Below are 21,998 nucleotides of genomic sequence, written 5' to 3' on the forward strand. Positions count from 1 at the left end.
GTTTAAACCTGTTCTGAGTGAATATTGCAATAAGTGGAAATCAGTTTTATTTCTAATGCGTTTTTTAATCTCCCTTCATCCCTCCTTTCCTTTGCGTTGAACAGATCACGCGGCAGCAGTACCAGAATGCCCTGATGGCATCTCGGATGGACAAAACTCCGCAGTCGTCTGACAGTGAGAACACTAAAATTGAACTGACTCTTACTGAGCTGCACGATGGCTTGCCAGATGAAATGGCAAACCTGCTCAATGAACAGAACTGTGTGTCACACAACAAGTCTAATCACAGTATGCACAATGAAGGCGCCATATAGTCCAGGAGGCACACAACCTCATCAATTCAGGACTGCTCTGTCACCTGCTCCTCTACCCTTTGAACTTCATCTCCAGATGACTGTCAGACTGGAGGATTCTGGGACTCGCTTGTGAGCCCAACTGCTCTAGCATTCTGAGACCAAAGACATTGTGCCCATTGTGGGGCAGGAGCTGTGGAGAACAATCAAAGACAAGTGAATGAAAGAGAGAGAAAAGCTCAAAAACTGAAAGAAACAGGAATCCACAGAAGAGAACATAGATGGCAAGCTTCCTAGCCTAGGAAAACCAACACTTTATATTTTCAGCATCTTTTTTTTCAGTGTCCTTCACTTCGGAAAATGTGAAACGAGGTGCAAAGCTAACACATTTTTATCTAGAGCTATGTTTAGAGAAATGTATTTTAATAAGTTTTGAATCCCTCTTCTATTTACGCTTACTTATAAATCGACAAAGTCTAGAGTACTTTTCCCCACTGCAATTCAATCAATGTTTGTAGTTGAAAATCATGTGTAAGAATAGTAACTCAATTTGTTCTACTTCATGAAATACGTAAAATAGCACCACCAAAGAGAAAATGTTAACTTGACTGATTGAAATTGTTTTTAAGTTTAAGGTAGCTGGGTATTACTCTGTTGATTTTTTGCCCATGGATTATGTTCTGGCAGTTAGGAGCCCATGCTGGGAGATTTCAGTGCCTTATGTTACGATGTGGTCTTCTTTTCCTCTGTGAGGTGAAAGAATGGACAGGGCTTTGTTCTATGTATCACACAAATTGAGTGAGATTTGAGTTGCAGTTGCATAATTGAAGCGAGGCTTTCAGCAGGTTAAGCACCTCAAAGTGGCGCTAGTCTTTTGGGAAAACAATGGATGATTTCAAAGACAATTGCAGACCCTTTTTTCACCAATCATATTTTGTGATGTTTCCACAGCCTTATGCATAGACCTTGTATCAGATGGCACGGGCCCTAAATAATTTGTGAGTATTGGCCTTTGGTTTAAAATGTTAACTTCCTGGTGAAGGAATGTCTTTGCACCCTAAAGTGACATTCTGGTGACATTTTTAATTTCGATGCTAAGAAATGCATTTGTCCTCAAGGAGTTGTTTCAGAATCATTATACTTGCCTTTTCTTTTAAATGTCTTGTTTTATTGATAAATACGCAAAATGTATGTCAGATGTGAAGTGTACCACTGACTCCCACCACTTGCATAATGAATATGTTATTATTTTCCTGATGGTAGCAACTAATAGAAACAGCTAAACATCCACTCAAAGAAAATATGTTTAGTATCCCACTCCATTTCATAATACATTGACTCCATTTGTAAGTTGATACATGTGACCCAGAAGAAATTGTCTGCACAGTTTCTTTGTCCTATGGGAATGGAAACAGTGGGCATATCAGATAGTATGGTCTGCAACACAAGGATTGAGGAACAGATATACAATTATATTCTGTGTTCACTGCTTACCCCTGAACATACTGATGGGAAAATATTCAAGAAGCTAAAGAATATCCAACACACGTCCTGTGGTACTACAAAGCTGATTATACTCTCATAGCTGTTCCCTTACTTCTGTTCTGGATTTGATCCAAGGTAAGAGGGTGGAATTCTGTAAACAATGTAATTACGGTCAGTGGATATTCATTGTTATTCTGTCCTCTAAAATCAAGGGTACAAATCACTGTTATGCACAGTAAAGTCAAATAACCAAATATCTAAATTATCATGGTTCTCAACCAGGGCTTTCCAAGGTATGTCTAAGAGTCAGGCACATGCTGGAATTTCAGAGTAACAACTAAATATGAAGATTCCTTTTTAAAACGTATTATGTGTGCACACCTGCAACTCTGGCATGAAATTCTGGCCTTTTGGATCTTTGTTAGAAACTCTGGGCTATTCTGATGACCTGCAATTTAGGGTATATTCACCACAGTCACAATAAAGGACATGATCATCCCAAAGTACTTATCAAATGCCATGCATGATGCTGCCTTTGTTCCTTATGCATGTAAATATCAGTACATGGTAATTCTCTTAGCACCTGCATATCGTGCATATGCAGACTGTGTCCATTTTGGTAGGGCATCTCCATTGTGTAGTATCTGAATGATTGAAAAGGCTGCACCTCTCATCGGTTATTATATCATAATTATAATGTGAATTTTGACAGCAGTATTAATATATTGTAGGATAAACAAATGCTACATATTTTTTAAGTTCACTTTTAGTACACAGTGCAACCAGACACTACATGAAGTGATTGTGGTATGTAGCACTTTGTGTTTTATTTGCCTGGTCAGGCAAATCTGTGACAATTTCAATTCTGCAATAATCACTTATGATGCACTTGTGCATTCCTCTTGTTACCCTTGTAGGGAGCATGTTTTTTTTGGCTGAATAGATTATTATTGTAGTTAAGTGGTACATTCCCTTTTCTTAATTAGGGTACATGGGGGCATGTTTACTTTGGCTACAATGTCTTTAATTTTAATTTGATGGTACATTCCCTTATCTTATTCAAGGTACTATAAGATGCATGTTCACTTTAACTAAAATTACCTTTAGCCATTGAAAGTAAATTTGAATCATTACGTTTTTAAAAGGTGCAATATTTAAATTATTCCTGCTAGGAAGATGCTCATGAACCGCGTTTCTGCCCCACTATTACTGAATGGCTGTTTTTTAAAGGTGGACCTTAAGACACATCTTGATTAACCCCTAGATGTTGTTCCTCAGAAACTTTATTTTGCACTATTTCAGGATTTTTAAGATACTGAATAATGGGAAATGTAGAAAGGATTCAGAACTTTTCAAGCTTATACCGTTATGCCATTTTTATTTTTATTTGTATACATTGAAGTATTTTTCATTTGCTTCCATTTACATCAGTGATCAGGAGTATGTTACTGTGCTTTTAGGGTACATGTTCTCATGTTACTGTAACTTGGTTAGCAACCTAACACTGTTTGTCATAAGAGGCAAATTGATTTTCTAGAGATGCCTTGTCTTGGATTTATACACAGCACTGCTAACAGACATTCCCTTTTGACTAAGCTTGCACCTCGCTACCTTTCTTTTTCCCATTTCCTTTAATGCTCCACTATAATTCCACTCATCTGTGTTTCAATTTCAAAACTATTTTTTGGTAGTCTTGCTATATGTGTTAGTATCACGACTAACTCAAAAACTTTACTCACAATTTATTCCGACCCACATCATTTTTAACATTTGTAATAGTATCTAACCGTCCAACTCAAACGTATTCTGCAACTTTCATCATTTTGATGTGAATGTCCATGGATCATTTTGTGTTTTAGATCGTTAACGCATTGTAGTTCATTAAAATGCTGTTACATCCATGGTTCATTCCAGTGGCAAGATTATATGCACATTTAATAGACTTTAGAAATATTGCACCTTAACAAAAGAGACTCCATTACAGTGATTGAAAATGTTGTGTATGCATCATTAAATATGACATGACTTGCTTTTCCAAATTAGAAACACGTAAGCTGTTTTGTGCACTGTCACTACTGTACACATGAATGTCAATTGTTCCTAACATGATGTAACATGTTATTACTGTAATGCAGTATCCTTATCGAAGTAGCATCTCATAGGGGATTTTGCATATGAGGCCTTTTGAATATGTTGATTTTTATTTAAGAAAACCTTGATAATTATGTTTGTTTAATCTGTTGTTTAATACATCAGAGGATGTATTATTGTTAGGGATGGGCTTTAGTATGAAGCATGTATTCTATTTCTTATCTTGCAAGTTGTGCTTCTGAAGTTGGTAATCAAACAAGATTTTGGTAAATGCACATTAATGTTGTTCTCAATATTAGTAACTTGAGAGTCTTCCCATGGACTATTGTGCCAATATTTGAATTATGGGCATATCTGTGTATTATAGCTGCTTCAAAGGTAATAGAGAATGTATAATAATATGATTTTCATAAAATTAGAATTTCACAAGCTGTGTTTCTCATGGAAAATTGGCTTTTTGGTAGGCCTCATAAGAAGAGAATCTGTTTGGAAACAGGAGGGGCAGATGCTCCATTTAGGTGAAACTGGTGTCTTCTGAGATTCCCACAAGAAAAACTCCATTTTGTAAACCTGTATTCAACAATAAATTTGTGTGTTCTTTGGATATTTTACTGTTTCGTTTTTAAACTTACATGTATGAAGTTAATAATCTCTTTGATACTTGTGTGTGAAGAGAAAACATGTTAACTTATGTAGAATATAATGTTTGCCAAATTCAATAGCATTGTTTTGTAAAGCTCAAACTTGAACCTGATGTCCATTTAAACAAATTTGTGATTCTTTAAACTTAGCTTTGATTGACTAATTCCAAGGATCGTGGCATATATGTCACCATTTCTACTACTGCATTATTATAAGTCAACTTACTAAATTATGGTCATCAGATTTCTAACAGAGTAAAAACACTTCTTGGCAGCTGATGTATTTGGTGCTAGTGAGTATGATTTTAATTGCAAAGTCACCTTGGATATATTCTGATTTACTGAAATGAAACTATTTCATATGTAAACCCATATAATATTTACCTGCCTTAAAGGCTAATGATTTTATAGTGGCATCACTAGAGGATATATCCATTTCACCATGTCATGCTCTTCTGATGAGAGCCAAGTCGTTCTTCAATCAAGTATTAGCAATTTGCACATTTTCCGTTAGCAAGGCGTATGTCTTCAAAGTAGGTTTGGTGCTTATAGAAACAGGAGCATGTCTTATATACGTCAAATGCACAGAGAATAAATAATTCTTTTACACAAGTGTTTTTTCAACCAATGCTCAAATTTTGAAACGTCATTTGGATAACAGTGAATTCGTTTTTGCTCTTCTAAGTCCTTTCTCTGTTGAATAGAGTGTGTTGTCAAATTTGTGTAAGGATTGAAATAGCAATACTTGTGGTCAATGCAAAGCATTCCCTTAACACACTACATGCATTGAAATCACATTGCAGTGTTTGGTTAGGTTAAATCTACATCAAACACATGCATGTGCTCGGCAGCATGTGAACAACATTATTCTTAATTTTCCAAACTAAATGATCCAGCTGTATCTGCATAGCTTTTTTGCAGTTGATTAAGCATTATGTTGATGAGATGTACCAATGTATTTGAAAAAGGATGTGTATAATATATTATTTAGGTACCTATGCAGGTAAAGTAAACATAAACTGTTAGCACATCGAGAACAACTACATCCTGAACAGCTCCCAATCAGGTTTCAGGAGCAACCACAGCACGGAGACCGCCCTCCTCGCCGCCACAGGTGACATCCGCTCACTCCTTGACTGTGGCCATACAGCAGCCCTCATCCTACTGGACCTATCGGCCACCTTCGACACAGTTTCGCACCTAACCCTCTACTCCAGACTCCGTTTAGCTGGCATCTGCGGAAAGGCCCTGCAGTAGACACACTTCTTTCTGTCTGGCAGAATACAGAGAGTCAGACTCCTGCCCTACATGTCAGAATCTATGGAGATCAGCTGTGGAGTTCTGAGGACTCCTCCCTGAGCCCCACACTCTTTAACATCTGCATGGCCCTGCTCACATCCATCGTCAGGAACCAAAGGCTGAACACTCCCAACCCCGGCACCAAACCACATGCGCAACCTTGGTCTCATCTGGGATTCATCACTCACCGTGACCCACCAAATCAACTCAGGCGCATCCTCCTGTTTTCACACACTCTGACTTCTCCGGGAGATCCACAAATGGATGCCAAAGGACTGCCACAGAACCGTAACCCATGTTCCGGTTACCAGCAAACTCGACTATGGCAACGCCCTCTATGCCAGCACCACCAAGCTGAACCAGAAGAAACTGCAGCACATCCAAAATACCAGACTTATCCTGGACATTCCGCACCGCAAACACATCACCACTAAGAGACCTCCACTCGCTATGACCTGCCTACCTCAACTACCGCATCACCTTCTACTCCCCTACCAGACTTCTCAGCTCAACAAGCACTAGCCACCGTACCCTGCATAGGGAAGACCTCGGCTGGAGGAAGATCCTTTGCCTAACTCACGGCAAAGAGCTGGTACACCCTGCCCCTGCACCTCAAACAGTCACCATTGTTACCTCAGTTCAGGAAGGGCCTTAAAACCTGGCTCTTCAACTGAAGCACAGAGGACAAGCCCCCTCAGCGCCTTGAGACCCTTACGAGTGAGTAGTTGCGCTCTATACATCCTGATTTGATTTGAATCTAAGATTGGACCGTGGTTCACTTAGTATAGCCACTCAGTTCTCCACCTAATTATTGCCATTGTAGACTTCGAAAATGCCTCCCCATTAAAGGTTTGTTATAATGTGCCCATGGTCCTAACTCAGGTTCGAGTGTCTCTTCATATTGAATGTAGTTAGGATTGCAGTCAGTAACAAGTAAACAGTGCAAACATAAATTTGAATTTTGGGTACTAAAAGTTAGAGTGTGATTTCTTTTTTTTTTTTTTAATGTTACAGATTAGTACAGCTCTTTTCATATCCCATTTGGAATTAGTGTGTGTTTTGTCATTCTAAAATATTATGCTTAAAACAGAGTATTTCACAAAAAGTGAAAAATTACTTTGAGAACTTACCTGCTTGGTCCTTATTCTTCCAAATGTGTGCTTCCTAGTTGAATTTTGCTATTGTTGCCTCGGAGGTCAGTTTTTTTCCTTTCTCATATTTTAGATTTTCTTCAAAATTCAAACATTCAGGTAAAATGTTTTTTTTTTACAGTTGAAGAACGTAGTATGACAAACGGTAAGTTGTGAAGTTGGGCTATATATACAAACATTAAGTACTCAATTGCAGCCTTATCACTGGGATTGCATTTTTTTTTGTGAACATTTTTATTATGTTCTCAGGTCCCTTGCAGGAAAATAGCACATTCAATACAGTAACTTGAGACCAGGACCCCCTCCCAACGCAACTTCACAGTACCTCATGTCTATTCTCATATCAAATCTGGACAGTGCCATGTCCCCGCGGCCTCACCTTGACTCACCCTTCCTGTTGTTTAATTAGTGTCCTCTCTTGATTGCCCCATATGGCCTATATTTTATTAAATTACTGTGGGCACCCCCTTGCTTTATAAATAGTATCTTCATCTTGTAGACACCAGTCCATAATCCTGGCCCAGTCTGTCATTTTTGTTGGATTCGGAGCACCCCAAATAAATTATGTCTCTCTTGGCAACTGCTAGGGCAATGTTGTACCACAACAGGGTCACCAATTCTGGCGTAAAGCTTATTTCCTCCCCAGTGGCCTCCTCCATTTTCAGTTGTATCCTGAACCAGAATGGTTGAATATGTGGGCAGCCTTAGACCATATATAATAGGGTTCCTGGGCTGCCACAGCCTCTCAAACATGTGGCCATGCCTATTTTGTTCATATACTGCAGTCTTGTTCTGGTGTAATATGCACTGTAAGTTTGTGGAACTTTGTCTGGTCTTCAGTGATATACATTCCTAAATATTTGAACCAATCTGGGACCCTCTGTAAAGGGCTCTCTTGGTTCCCATGGTGTGATCAAGAAGAGGATTGATTTGTGCCAGTTCATTTGAAGACCTGCAAACCTCCCAAATACCAATGTAATATCTAATTCTTGGGGAGTTGAATCTTCGATGTGTGCCAAATACAGGAGGAGGTCGTCTGTATAGGGAGATTCTGTCCTTCCACCTTATGTCCCAGCATATGCCCTGTACTTGGGTGTCCTTCCTGACACAGCAAGCTAGGAGCTCCACTGCCAGGGCAAACAGCATGTGGATAGCGGTCACCCTTGCTTGGTTCCCCCGTGTGTGGCAAACTCAAGCGAGTTCTTTAACATCTCCGCTGTGTTTTCTGCAGGATCTCCCAACTCTCCATTCTCTCTGGAGATCCTATGGACCCACCTTTGGCCCTCTCCTCACTATGCTAGCATCTCCCTATCTTTGTACCCTAATTGGTTTAGTCTGTGTTGCCTACCCCTGTATTATGCCCTAGCTTCACTATTTGTCAGCTCTCTGTATTTTTTCGTAGTCAGTGTCAGTCTGTGTTTAAGCTCTGGCCTTGGAGTCAGTGTAGTCTTCTTCCACCTATTAGAGGAGGGTCACTATTTCGATCACTTCTCTATCTCTTTCGTTTTGCCTGTGATATGTGAGATCAGGGCTCCTCCAATGGTGGGCTTTAAAGGAATGGTCTGAGATCCCCCATGCCAAGTGTTGCATATGTGTGAAAAGTCCCCTTTATGTAATTGGATCTAGTATATATTCCAATCTGGACATTATGTTTCTGGACATGCCCACATACGAATATTGCCTGAGCTGTGGATGTTCCTTTCTCCCTCCAGAGGTCCAACAGTCCCATTGCCTCTGTAAAATTAGCAAGTTGGTGGTTCTCCAGGACACCTCCCCTATTCCCATGAGATTTTTTCGAGTGCGTCAGGTTTGGCCCCCTCATCCAATTATCAAAGTGGAGCTGGGGAGGCAGTAATCCATTTCCCCATCTCATTCAGTCTTGTTGACTGGAGACCTGGTAGAAAATATCAGGATGCCACTGTGTAAGTCTTTCCATTCCAGTCCTTTGTTATTGCTGCACTGAACTCCCGGCTGTCAGACCAAGCTTTGGTAACAGTTAGGGGAAGTTTATTTTGGGACAATACCCCCACCCCTCTAGATCCCAATGTGAAACCGGGGTAGACTAAGACCCCGTAATTTCCCCTGCCCAGGAAGAGCATTAGTTGCCCACTAAGTGTGTCTACTGTAGCATTATGATGTCCGGGATCTGTCATGTCAGAAATGTGTTCATTTGTTTGGCCTTGTTGCCAGGCCATTAATGTTCCAGGATAGGATTGAGAGATCTAGTCATTATGTGTTACCTCTTCCCTCCATCTCGTGGCATTTGTGCCCTTTCAAGAAAACATAAGAGCCCTCTCCAGTCATGTGTTGTATGTCAAGGTTGTATTGGTCGGTGTTGTACAACTAACGTTCCCCATCAGAAGCATATCTGCAACTGGTGAGTAAAGAACAACTCTCTTCTCCAACGTCTGAGGTGTCTGTGGCCCCTCCCCAATCTGAAAATCTAACTTGTGCGGTGGTGCTATGTGTGCGCTCGCTGCTGACGTCTAGCAAACGCAGTTCGTTGGCATAGTCGAAAAAGTGTGTGAGTTGACACCAGGCCTCGGACCTCAGCCAGTACCATGGATTCAAGGACTCTGTCCTCCCTCCTGTTTACCTCCCACCTTATGCAGTGTGCTGCCTCTGTCATCTCGTCCCTGGATGGCGCTCTTCCCTGTTTTCTGCTTGGTTCCAGTGTTGACTTCTCCGTCTGACATCTGTGGTCTGCTAATCCTCTAGGCACTCCCAGTAGCTGGGTCTACTGAAGAACCACACTTTCTTTTCCGCCAGTACTCACAGCTTAGCCTAGAACAGCATGGCATATTGTAACTCCAGTTTGTGCAGTTCCCTTCTCACCATTCTACAGCTCATCCCTTACCTAGTCTCCTCAGCCCTTGATCCGATATTTCAGGAGGTCCTGACTACAGGAGTCTTCCCCCCTTCACAAAGGAAGGAAGCGACGGTGGTTCCTCTGAAAAAGAAATTAGATGGTAAAGCAAATGACTTTAAGAATCTTCGGCCTATCCCTTTGCTACCTTTTCAAACTAAAATCTTTGAAAAACACATTAATGAAGAACTTGCCAAATTTCTCCAAGATTCGGGTAGCTTAGATTCTACTCAACATGGTTTTAGGAAAGCCCATAGCACGGAATCAGCCCTCATAACTACATCGGATACTATTCGGAAACTAGTTGACGAGGGACTTGGAGCCATCTTAGTGCTCTTGGACTTGTCAGCAGCTTTTGACACATCTCTCCTCAAATTATGACACACTGTCTCCACCAAGCGGGTGTCAGAGGCACAGCTCCGTATACTCTGAAGTCTTTTTTAGAGGAGACATCCACGATAGTAACTTGCAGAGATTTTAGAACATCCTCCTATCAATAACTGTGCTGGGTCCCTCAAGGCTCCTCGCTCAGCCCCACTCTTTTCAATTTGTATGTAGCACCATTGGCCAGACTTATTCGATCCTTTGGCTTCCTGGCCACTTCCTATGCGGATGAAACTCAATCATTCCTGTCCATATGAATTGGGAGTAAGTGGCTGATTGTTTTTACCACTGCATGAGCGAGGTTAAGAGATGGATGGGCCTGAACTGGCTCAAGATGAATGGCGACAAAACCGAGGTTCTACTCTTTGGCTCTAGTAGGGATCTGGAGAGCTCACGCTGGTGGCCATCAGCGTGTGGAGACTTACCTGTCCCCATTAGTTCCACCAAGAATCTGGGGATTATCTTTGATAATGGCCTGTCTTTTAAGCCACAAGTTATCTCCATCACCAAAACCTGTTTTTGGACTCTCAAAATTCTGAAAAAAAGTTTTTCCTTATTTACAGGAGGAGCTCAATTATGGTGTCCCTTGCCCTGGTGATCTCCAAAATAGATTATTGTAATGCTTCAATGCTTAACATTGATACAGTCTCGCTCAGCAAACTTCAATGAATCCAGAATACTGCTGCTCGCTTAATACTAAATCTTCCCCGCTCAGCTTTGGCCAGTGGCAGTCTAAGACAGTCACATAGGTTACCTATCAAGAAGCGCATTATCTTCTATTCGATATGTCTGACAAATAAGTCCATATATATGCAAAGCTCTGAATACCTGTCATCTAGACTTCACTGGTATGTCCCAAGTCTTCAGCTTAGATCTACAGGATCCTACCTGGTCCATGTTCCTCGTACTCCCAAAGCCAGGTGGGGCGATAAAGCATTTATAGTGGCTGCTGCTAAACACACTGGAATATGCCCCCGTAACGATTAGGAAGGAACATAATTTCCTGGCCTTCAGGAAGCAGCTAAAAACCTGGCTTTTCCCTCAGTATTTTGTTTAATTCTTTACTCTATCTTCTTTCTGTCGGTCACTTCACTGCCTGTTGTTTAGCGCTTCGATACCCCGGCCAGAATGCGCTTTATAAATATGAAGAAATACAAATACAAAATACCTTGTTGAATGAGCACCATTGAGGCTGTACTTCCTGGGTGAAATCTGGGAAAACCATTATGATGTGGTTTTCGTATTGCAAGTGGCCTTGCTGTTGTGCAGCTCGAATTATAGTATTTCTTTCTCTGAAATTAAGGAGCTGCACTATGATCGGGCAGGGCCAACAGCCTTTCTTTTGGGGGAGGGGGCTGTCAGCATGTGATGGGGTTGTTCTACCGCAAATTGTGCTGAGAGGTCAATTGGCTTCACGGATTGCAAAATAAAATCATCTACAAATCATTCCACATTTCTCCCTTTGGCTCACTTGATTAGACCGCTCAGGCGAGTATTGTTCTTGTGTGATCTCGCTTCTGCATGGAGATGCAGCCTGTGGGTTGTGTCACCGGGGCAGTGCACCGCTGATTGTAGAACTTTGATCGCTTCGATGTGTTTGCCCAATGTGTCTTCTACCGTTTGCTCTCGAGTTGTGACTTTCTGCACATACGCCCACTATTGATATCAAAAGCCACGGTATCTATCGTATTTGTTAGTGTCTCCTTAGGTTCTGCAATTGACGCCAATGTTTCTTTTAGGGAGGGTTCAAGGCCCTCCAATCTCTCTGGGTCACTGTCTGAGGGTGGGCTGCCATCCCCTTGAATGTTGTGGTATAATGTAGGAATCAAGTCTATCGGCCTGTGTTGGTCTGGGCATGATACCCTTCATATAATGTACTGACGGGGGGAGGCCCTGGGCCGCTCCCCTCCTTCCCCCACTGTGTGTGCCGCGAGAGCGGTTCTGTGGTGATTGGTGACTCCTATCTCCTGATGTTTGGGGGACTGGGAGAAAGCTCACCTCTTTGGTACATGTGAGTCCAGTTTACACACGCCCCCCTCATGCTGTTCCAGACTCCATTAGGTTTAACACCTTTGCCCCTTCTCTGTCCTTGGGAGGCAGACCCACCACTTCCTCCTCGCCTCCCTCACCTGGGTTGAGTGTACTGTAAGTGTGGGCTAGTACTCCATGTCGAGTGTGCGCACAGTTCCTAGGGGGGGACATGGATAATTGCCACCTGATACCTTCACTGGCCAGAGTTCACAAGACCACACCATCTTGGCTCGAGGTAATAGTCGAGCCCCCGTGGGATTGCATTCCTAAACCCAGGATGGCAAAGTAGATTGATTAAGGAAGCATATTTGGGATTTTTTTAATGATGAATGAGAAACAGCACATTTAATTTTAATGGTAAACGTGGATTCAGATTCAGTAACTGCAATATTGCTGTCATATGTAAAGCAGAATCCCCTTCAACAAAAATGCAATTGATTATTCTTTAATATGGATGGGTATGCATTTATAACCGATTTTTAAGGAGGGAGGTTGTGGATCATGTAAATGTGTGCGTGATGAAAGAAAGCGCAAAAAAAAGTCGGTGCCTCAATTACGCAATCAGGAATGTTTATTTCCAAGTATTTGTGGACATCGGATTGCATCAGACTTCCATTAAACAATTTAAATTTAGTTAACCCAATCAAGGTATTGATGTGATGTTTTATGTCCAACATATTAGAGCTGTCTAACACAGTACACCCTATTTTAGCCAATGTATAATCCCTTACGTTTGGATTTTTTTCCAGTTGATTGTAGGTTTGCTAACAATGATCCAGTCTTTATTGAAATGCACATTCGGGATTATGGGGGTCATTCCGACCCTGGCGGTCCATGACCGCCATGGAGGAGGGCGGCGGAAGCACCGCCAACAGGCTGGCGGTGCTTCCTGGGCTACCGCCGCGGTCAGAAAAGGGGAACCGGCGGTTTCCAGCCGGTTTTCCCTTGGCCCAGGGAATCCGCCATGGCGGCGCTGCTTGCAGCACCGCCATGGGGATTCCGACCCCCTTCCCGCCAGCCTGACACCGCCAGAACCAGGATGGCGGGAACGGGTGCCGTGGGGCCCCTGGGGGCCCCTGCACTGCCCATGCCACTGGCATGGGCAGTGCAGGGGCCCCCTAACAGGGCCCCACAAAGATTTGCACTGTCTGCTTTGCAGACAGTGAAAATCGCGACGGGTGCCACTGCACCCGTCGCACCCCTGCAACTCCGCCGGCTCCATTCCGAGCCAGCTTCCTCGTTGCAGGGGCTTTCCCGCTGGGCCGGCGGGCGGCCTTTTGGCAGTCGCCCGCCGGCCCAGCGGGAAAGTTGGAATGACCGCCGCGGTCTTTTGACCGCGGTGCGGTCATTCGGCGGTAACCGCATGGCGGGCGGCGACTGCCGCCCTCTGCGGTCAGAATGACCGCCTATGTGTCAGCCTTTTGAAAGTCACATTTCGTGTAATCATAAAAAGTTCCTAGAAAAAAACAATCACATTTAGAGGACCACTCACATCAGAATTGTTAATTCAGTTCATATTAGCTCCAGTGAAACTTGCTTACGGGAATGCAGGTCACTCGAGGTATTATGCAGCTTTTTATATTTATTTTAAATTGAGTAATTGGCGGGGCATGGCTAACTAAGATAGCTGACTGGACGCACTTCTAAGAAGCTCTGGCTCCCTGCATCAAAATCCTGCATAATCCTGCCTTCCTGCATCAAAATCCTGCATAATCCTACCTTCCTGCACAAAGGTTTACACCCCCATGGAACGCTCTGCTCACTGTGAGCCTGCTGTTACTGTGGGGAGAGGGTGGGGTGTAAGGGGAAGAGGGGGTTGTTAGACTTGACCTGGCAGTGGTTCGTGTGGAGTGGCCTCACGAATCTTGATGCAGACCATGCTGCCCGAGGCTGATACATGCTGGTCCTTGCAGAAGGCACTGTGATTTAGCCTGATGTCTGGGCCTCCCTGAGGTCTAGGCACTATCTGAGCCCCATTCTTTTTGCTTCGGTCTTTGGGCGGCAAGAGTACAGCTGGAGCTGTGCACGGAGCCAGCCCATGACCCTCGACAGTGAGGGAGTGCACGCAAAGCTTTGGCCGGGAGCTCTGCATTGGCCTCTGCTCCTCTTCCGGTGATTCCCCATGCTCCACGGCTGCAGGCCTGATGGCGGCTGGGGCGGGGGAGTGAGAGAAGGCTGTATGGGCCCAACATAGTGAGGAGGAGTGCAGCGTAAGCCCCGTGGTTGCCCTGGCCTGCGTGGAATGCATCCTCCTTAGACATGGCTAACTAAGATGGCTGACTGGACGCACTTCTACGTAGCTCCAGTGAAACTTGCTTAAGGGAATGCAGGTCACTCGAGGTATTATGCACCTTTTTATATTTCTTTTAAATTGACTAATTGGCAGGGGCATGGCTAACTAAGATAGCTGACTAGACGCACTTCTAAGAAGCTCCGGCTCCCTGCATCAAAATCCTGCATAATCCTACCTTACTGCACAAAGGTTTGCACCCCCCATGGAATGCTCTGGTCACTGTGAGCCTGATGTTGCTGGGCTGCAGGCGTGACGGCGCCTAGGGCGGGGGAGTAAGAGAAGGCTGCATGGGCACAGCGTAGTGAGGACGAGTGCAATGCGAGGCCAGGTGTTGCCCTGGCCTGCGTGTAATGCCTCCTTCACACAGGTTTGGGAGTGCAGTAAACTCACCCTGCAGTTGTGCCCGACAGTTGGGGTTCTCGTCCACTGAGACCCCCCCTCGAACTGGTTGGGCTCCCTTTATTAAGGGTCTTGGAGCATCTGACGCTCGCCCTGTCCCTCACATCTGGAGGGATGGAGGCCTACAAAGAACATTCCTGGATCTGGGGATTGCTGGATGGGAGCCCTGGGAAATGGCTGTCCTCGTGCTTTTGGACATCTGAAGGTTGATGCCAGCAACACATATATTTGAACTTGGCTCTGGAATGATGGTGGGTGCTAATGTCATTAGCTTTGGAACATAGACAGCTGGTGAGTTTTTTCCTTCGGTGCCAGAAACGGGAGGACCCTGAAGTGTTCTTGTGGCTGCACTATATTGGTGCTCTTAACTGATGGCAGGAGGGCCTGACATTGCCTGTGTTGTTCCTTGAGCCGCTCCTAGACCTCACGGTGCCTGGTCCCATTGTTAATGCAGGATTTCACAAACATTCAGTTTCTCCTCCCTCAGCATGATTGCTCCGGGGATGTCTTCCTGTCCCACTTGGTCCTTTGGAAGCAGGGATAGGCACAATGTTTTCGTACTACAATCATGGGGAGATACAGGTCTCAGCCAAAGCAGGAGGGGAACACCATTACCAATATACTACAACTAGCAAGGCACACAAAACCTGCTTCTCAGGGTCCCTTGCATACACCGGAGCACTCCTCGGTGCGGCAGGGCGAGCCTTCTTGGGCTGCGCTGTTGGCAGCAATTCAGGGCTGGAGGGTTTTCCCGGGAGGGACAGGTCGCAGAGGTATCGATCGAAGTGAATCTCCTGCAGGAAGACCTCCGCAAAGTAGCTCACAAGGTGGAGACGCTTGAGTCCGATATTTGTACCCTGCAGACGGAGCTGCGACACCACAAGCAACAGGTCTATAAGCTGCAGGTTGTATCCAGCAATCTAGAGGAACAACTCGAGGATGCAGAGGGTATGTCTCAGTGGGACAACATGCGCCTGCTGGGATTTCCTGAGCAGGCTGAGGGACAATCAGTGGAACGCTTCTTAGAGCATTGGGTGAGGCACTCTTTCTCCAAAAGACCTATCCGACTGCTTTGTATTTTAAAGGGCTCATAGGGTGTTGCCACCTGATCCTCCTCTGGGGGGCTTCCCCTCACGCCCTCATAGCCAGGGTATTGAACTAAAGGAACAGAGATGTCATACTGAGGGCAGCTAGGAAGGCACCTGTCCAAAAGTTTGACAGCTGTTCTATTGTAATATACCCTGACTACACATGGAGAGCTCAGGAGAGCCTCAAGTCCTTTTTAGAGATGAAGAGGAAGCTGCACACCCTGGGCCCCCAATATATGCTTTTTTACCCAACTAAGCTGCGATGTCCCAGCAGGTAAATCACACTTTTTTTTAGCAATCCGAGGATGTTTGGTCCTGGTTAGACTAGACTACTAGGAGCAAGATAGAGCCATTTCATATTCATGGTGGGCGGCGTGGCTACTCGTACAAATACTCCGGAGGTGGTCCCGGATTGGCACGGGGGGGCACTGGTCACTTTGTTGTACAGGATGATAGCACTATGGATACTCTTGACCCGAAACACAATTGATGCCTGAGATGCTGCAGATTGAAACTGTGCCTGATGTGGGACTGCCCACGGCTCCCTCCCAGCTTACTGGAGTTATCTTAGACACTATACCCTAGTGAAGTAACATTGTGTTACCAGCACCTGCAGCGCGGGTCCTTGGTCTGACTTTCTGAACTGCACTCTGTGATCCGGGGGGGATCCCCAGGGGTCTGTTGCACTGTGGGGGTGTTTGGGAGGGGGCTTTCAGGGACTCCTTGACAGCTGTGTATGGGGGGCAACGGACTTGCTATGCAGGGCATCTATCGCTGGGCACTGTGTATCCTGTTACTGAGCATGTGAGCTTTCCTAGGACAGCTGCTGGCTCCCAAAGTCTCTGGAGTGGGTGTGACACTGATTATAGAGGTGCAATGTCTTTGTGGTTGTGCGGATTCTCCCTCAGCGGGGAAGTTGTGGGGTGTTGTTCTTTTGGGGAGTGGTTGGTTGTGATAGTGTACGTCCTAACACATCGAAGTTCGTGGGCTTGCAAAAAGTGGTATTTGGCTTTTTTCAGTTTGGGGGGGTTTCTTGTTTTCTCTTTTCTTTATTTCCTTAGGTTGTAGTTGCCATCATGTTGCCAGGAGAGGGACAGGGGTTGTCATGCTTTTTAATTTTTGGTGATGGATAAACCTGGAATTTACAGGCTCCTCACCTGGAATGTGCAGGGAGTGAGTTTGTATCAATAACATTATATTGTCCTATCCCTTCTTAAACAAAGTGGATATCTCTTGTTTGCAGGAGAGCCACCTGTCTGACGGGTAAGCTGCGAAACTAGCTAAAACACATAGAGGGGTTAGACATAAACTGCTACTTATTCAACTTAGTCCAGGGCCGTACTCATTTGGTAGCTCCAGGACTCCCTTTTGCCTTTTCTTATTTGAAGGCATATGTGGAAGGCAGTTACCTTCTTGTTCAGGGGAGACTCGATGGGGTAGATATTGTTATTGGTAACACGTATGGCCCCAACCTTGACGAAGAGACATTTTATCCGAAAGTACCTGACCTCACGGGGTGAGGACTCTCCAGGTATATTGGCGGGGGACTTCAATTTTGTAATGAATGGTAGTTGGATCCCCGGTTGAATACCAAACCAAAGATGACCACATCACTCGGGGAGATCACTGATCAATTTGGCCTGGATGACATTTGGAGGGCCTTACTCCAGATGACATGGCAATTTATATGTTCTCTCTCAGACTCACAGCACCCATAGTAGACTGGACTGTATTCTCATGACTGCCTCATTAGCGCCTAGTATCCATGCGATCCCCTACTTATCCCACTACTTATCAGATCACGCCCTGGTTTACTGTGAGATTAAATGGAGCGGTGCTCCTGGTTCGGCCGTTAACCTGGCGGCTGTCCCTGGAGGTTCGTGAGGAACCTGAAGGGTGGGAGATATGGAGCCAAGCTTTAACAGATTTCTTTGATCCTAATTGGTCTACGGTATGCTTGAGGTTGACTGAATGGGAAGCCATTAATGCAGTGATTCGGGGGCGCTGTTTATGCCTTTCCTGCAGGGTCAGGCACACGCTACAGGTGGAACTCATTCTGTGGGAGGACGAGCTGGCCCAAGTTAAACAAGGGATATTTGCTCGGGGGAGAGGGACAACTGGAAGAGTAGCAGGCTCAACAGAAGGTTGCGGAGGGTTGGGGACAGGCTAGAGAAGTATACTCTGAAATCCTACCGACAATTGCTCCCAGGTAGGGAGATAGCTCTGGTGCACTTTTAGCATGGATACTTCGGCGTGAGGCTCCCTACTCTCCTGTTCTTCATTTTTCGTCCCGGCCAGGTTGTTTATTCGCAGGGTGACATCTTGCAGATGGTGAGTTTCCTTCTGGAACAAGCATATCGAGAACCTTTCCCCCTGACACAGAATGCATTGATGACTTCCTAGCCGCCTTGGCATTTCCTTGTTTGGGGAGCGAGGTATTGTGAAACTTAGGCCCATATTTATACCTTATTAGCACCGCGCTTGCGTCATTTTTTCATGCAAAAGCAGCGCAAATGTACAAAATACAATTGTGTTTTATAACTTTGCGCCGCTTTTTCATCAAAAAGCGGCGCAAATGCGGTGCTAAAAAAGTATAAATATGGGCCTTAGACTCCAACCTTACCCTGGAGCATTCACACAGCTCTGGGGCAGTAGCCTAGTGGCAAGGCACCGGGTAGTAATGCCTCCAGGCAGAGTTCTAGCAGGCTGTGGCCCCTGTCCTTACTCCGCAGTTCTTTGTGTTTTACTAGAGGCGGGCCACTTACGGATGCTTCCCCTGGCAAAACGTGAAGGTCGCATTTCTGTAATTCTCAAGCTCATATCAGACCCTTCTGATCCAGCAGCTTCTCGACCACTTACAATGTTAAAATGGACCCAAAGGTCCTATGCAAAAGCCTTGTTCTCTGCTTGCGGCCAGTAATCATGCAGCTCATACATGATGATCAAAGCGGTTTTATACCTGGGCGCAATATCACTATGAATCTGTAGCAGCTCATGCATGTCATACACAAAGTGGATGGTCGGGAGGAGTAGTTAGCAGTGGTTTCTATTGATATTGAGAAAGTGTTCAACACTGCTAACTGGCACTATCCCATGAGGGTGCTGGAGGCCATGGGATTCCGGGTACAGTTTTGTGCTCGGGTGCGCTTATTAAATACTAGCCCTTCTGCCAGGTATGGGTGGGTCGGCTTTGCTCTAAGTGATGGGAGGTGGGCAAGGATACACGTCAGGGGTGACCACATTTCCCCCTTTTGTTTGCCATTGCTCTGGAGCCCACAGCTATACAGAACCAACAGGTTATGTCGGAGTAGGGTATCAAGGTAGGTAATGTCACTCATTGGGTGTCCCTGTATGCTGATCATACAGCAGCAGTCTCTTCCTCTTTTGTTATTTTACCGCTTTTGGTGAACTGTTGGGACTACGTTTCAACCATAGGAAATCCCTGATGTTCTCCTTGGGGGTAATGGCTGCATGCAAGGTGACCACCCTACCAACTGCCGCTGACCCCCCCCCCCCCCCCATTGGGAAACTGATAAATTCTGGTGGGTGGGGAGGGGAAGGAAGGCGGTGGCCCACTCCCCGCAGAAGCACCGCTAATATGTCATCAGGCAAGTCATGGAGGGCCTCCAGTCATCCATATGGTCCTGGAACTCACTTCCTCTCTCCCTTATGTGCCAGGTGGCCATTTATAAAATGGTGTTTTTACAGAGATGGTTATACTCTATTCAACATGCTTTCGATATTCTACCTCGGGCAGTCTTTCAGCTGTTACACTCTGTTCTTACCATGCTGATTTGGGCCAGGGACAGGGCAGAGTGACGAAGGACTTCCTGTTTCGAATATTGCAGGAGAGGGGCTTAGCAGTTACTAATTTTGGAGCAATATTACTTGGCCTCTCAACTCCAGCATGCAGCTCACTGTTGTGCAACTGAGGGCAATTCAGAGAAATCCCTTGGATGTGGCAAGGGTTGCACTGCTTCCACAACTCTTGATGTCGGGGGCAGAAGTGTTGACATTGTATGTCATATTGCATCTGTGTGGGAATGTGCTGTTCAGGTGATCTTGGGTAAAGCCCCCTTCACCTGGGACTTTGTATTCTGGGACCTTCCAGCTTTTTGGGAACTAACTGACTCAGTGGACGTCCCGGGCTGGAGGTTAGGAGGATGTGAAACATTGTAGTACCTCTTCTCCAATGAAGAATGTATTACATTTAAGGCTGCGCAGAGCACTTTTCAAGTGGGGCCGGGCCAGTTCCTCCATTATGCTAGTATTTCAACCTCTGTGTGGGAATTGTGGCATACATTCCCCATGGCCCTAGCCTCGTCGCAGACTTTTAGGGGCTCTGTAGAGTTGGCAGGGTGTCATCATGGTGTCTCCCTTTTATACAAAGCTATGACTGCAGATCAGCTGTCCACCCCGTTTCGTGCAAAGTAAGGTTAGAATGGTGATCTTGGGGTACAGCTTGATGATGTTCAATGAACAAGACTGTGGGGGTCATTCCAACCCTGGCGGTCGGTGTTAAAGCGGCGGCCAAACCGCCAACAGGCTGGCGGTAAAAGAAATGCAATTCCGACCCTGGTGGAAACCGCCAACAGAGACCGCCACTTTAACACACCGCCCGCCATGGCGGGACAAACAAACAGCGCGGCGGTCACCGCCAACAGACAGGCGGGAGACAATGTACCGCCCACCCTATCACAACCCACCAATCTGCCACCTTTTCCGGGGCGGTAGCCCCGCCGATAAAAACACGGCGGAAACAGACATTTCAAACGGAAAACGCTCACCTCCATACACCCCTCGAGGAATCTGGACAGCATGGAACCCGAACTACACATCCTACCAGCCACTGTCTTCCTGCTCCTCTACCAGGAGCACGAACGCCGGCGCAGAAGACAACGGTGAGTACTGCACCTACGACACAGGGGAGGGGGAGGCAAAAAATTACGGGGACACACATATGCGACACACCCACCCTCACCCTCAACCACTACAACACACACATCAATGCATAGCAACACATCACAGTTACACCCCCAAACCCCCCGGAAGAATGCAAAGGCAAAAGGAAATGATTATAAATATAGAATTATATTGTAAGACTGAGTATAAAATATATCACACATCTATAACTTTATATACATAAATTGTCCAGTCCGATATGTCTATCAGCCATTGTTCGTGGGCCACTGGGCCAAAACACATGGGCAAAGCCCACACAGGATACCTGCCTCCAACGGAGAGAACACTGCAGGGGCATCAGATAGGAAAACTACAGGCACCTCAGGGGGAAGGGAAGGGGGGGCACCTCAGCCAGATGAGTCCACGACGCCAGATCCACGAGGGGCCTCCATGGCCACTGTGCCATCCTGGGGAGTGCAAAACCACAGTCTCACAAGTCTCTACAGTGGGTGGGTTGCCCACTGTGCCATCCTGGGGAGTGCAAAGCCACAGTCTCTCAAGTCTCTACAGTGGGTGGCTTGCCCACTGCCATATCCTGGGGAGTGCAAAGCCACAGTCTCTCAAGTCTCTACAGTGGGTGGGTTGCCCACTGTGCCATCCTGGGGAGTGCAAAGCCACAGTCTCTCAAGTCTCTACAGTGGGTGGGTTGCCCACTGCCATATCCTGGGGAGTGCAAAGCCACAGTCTCTCAAGTCTCTACAGTGGGTGGGTTGCCCACTGTGCCATCCTGGGGAGTGCAAAGCCACAGTCTCTCAAGTCTCTACAGTGGGTGGGTTGCCCACTGTGCCATCCTGGGGAGTGCAAAGCCACAATCTCTCAAGTCTCTACAGTGGGTGGGTTGCCCACTGTGCCTTCCTGGGGAGTGCAAAGCCACAGTCTCTCGTCTCTACAGTGGGTGGGTTGCCCACTGTGCCATCCTGGGGGAGTGCAAAGCCACAGTCTCTCAAGTCTCTACAGTGGGTGGCTTGCCCACTGCCATATCCTGGGGAGTGCAAAGCCACAGTCTCTCAAGTCT

The 21,998-nt window shown here is 45.7% G+C and overlaps 1 protein-coding gene across 5 annotated transcripts in view; it reads left to right on the plus strand.

Moving 5' to 3' along the window:
* The window catches only part of CNNM2 (cyclin and CBS domain divalent metal cation transport mediator 2), a 776,587-nt gene extending 772,114 nt beyond the window's left edge, over window positions 1-4,473 (plus strand). For all 5 annotated transcript variants that reach the window (XM_069239487.1, XM_069239489.1, XM_069239488.1 and 2 more), the window contains one exon: window positions 105-4,473. In XM_069239487.1, the coding sequence (XP_069095588.1) occupies window positions 105-314 (210 nt within the window). In that variant the 3' untranslated portion in view covers window positions 315-4,473. The remainder of the gene's footprint in view (window positions 1-104) is intronic.
* Window positions 4,474-21,998: the final 17,525 nt, after the last annotated feature.

The sequence above is a fragment of the Pleurodeles waltl genome, chromosome 6, assembly GCF_031143425.1.
Source record: "Pleurodeles waltl isolate 20211129_DDA chromosome 6, aPleWal1.hap1.20221129, whole genome shotgun sequence".
NCBI lineage: Eukaryota > Metazoa > Chordata > Amphibia > Caudata > Salamandridae > Pleurodeles > Pleurodeles waltl.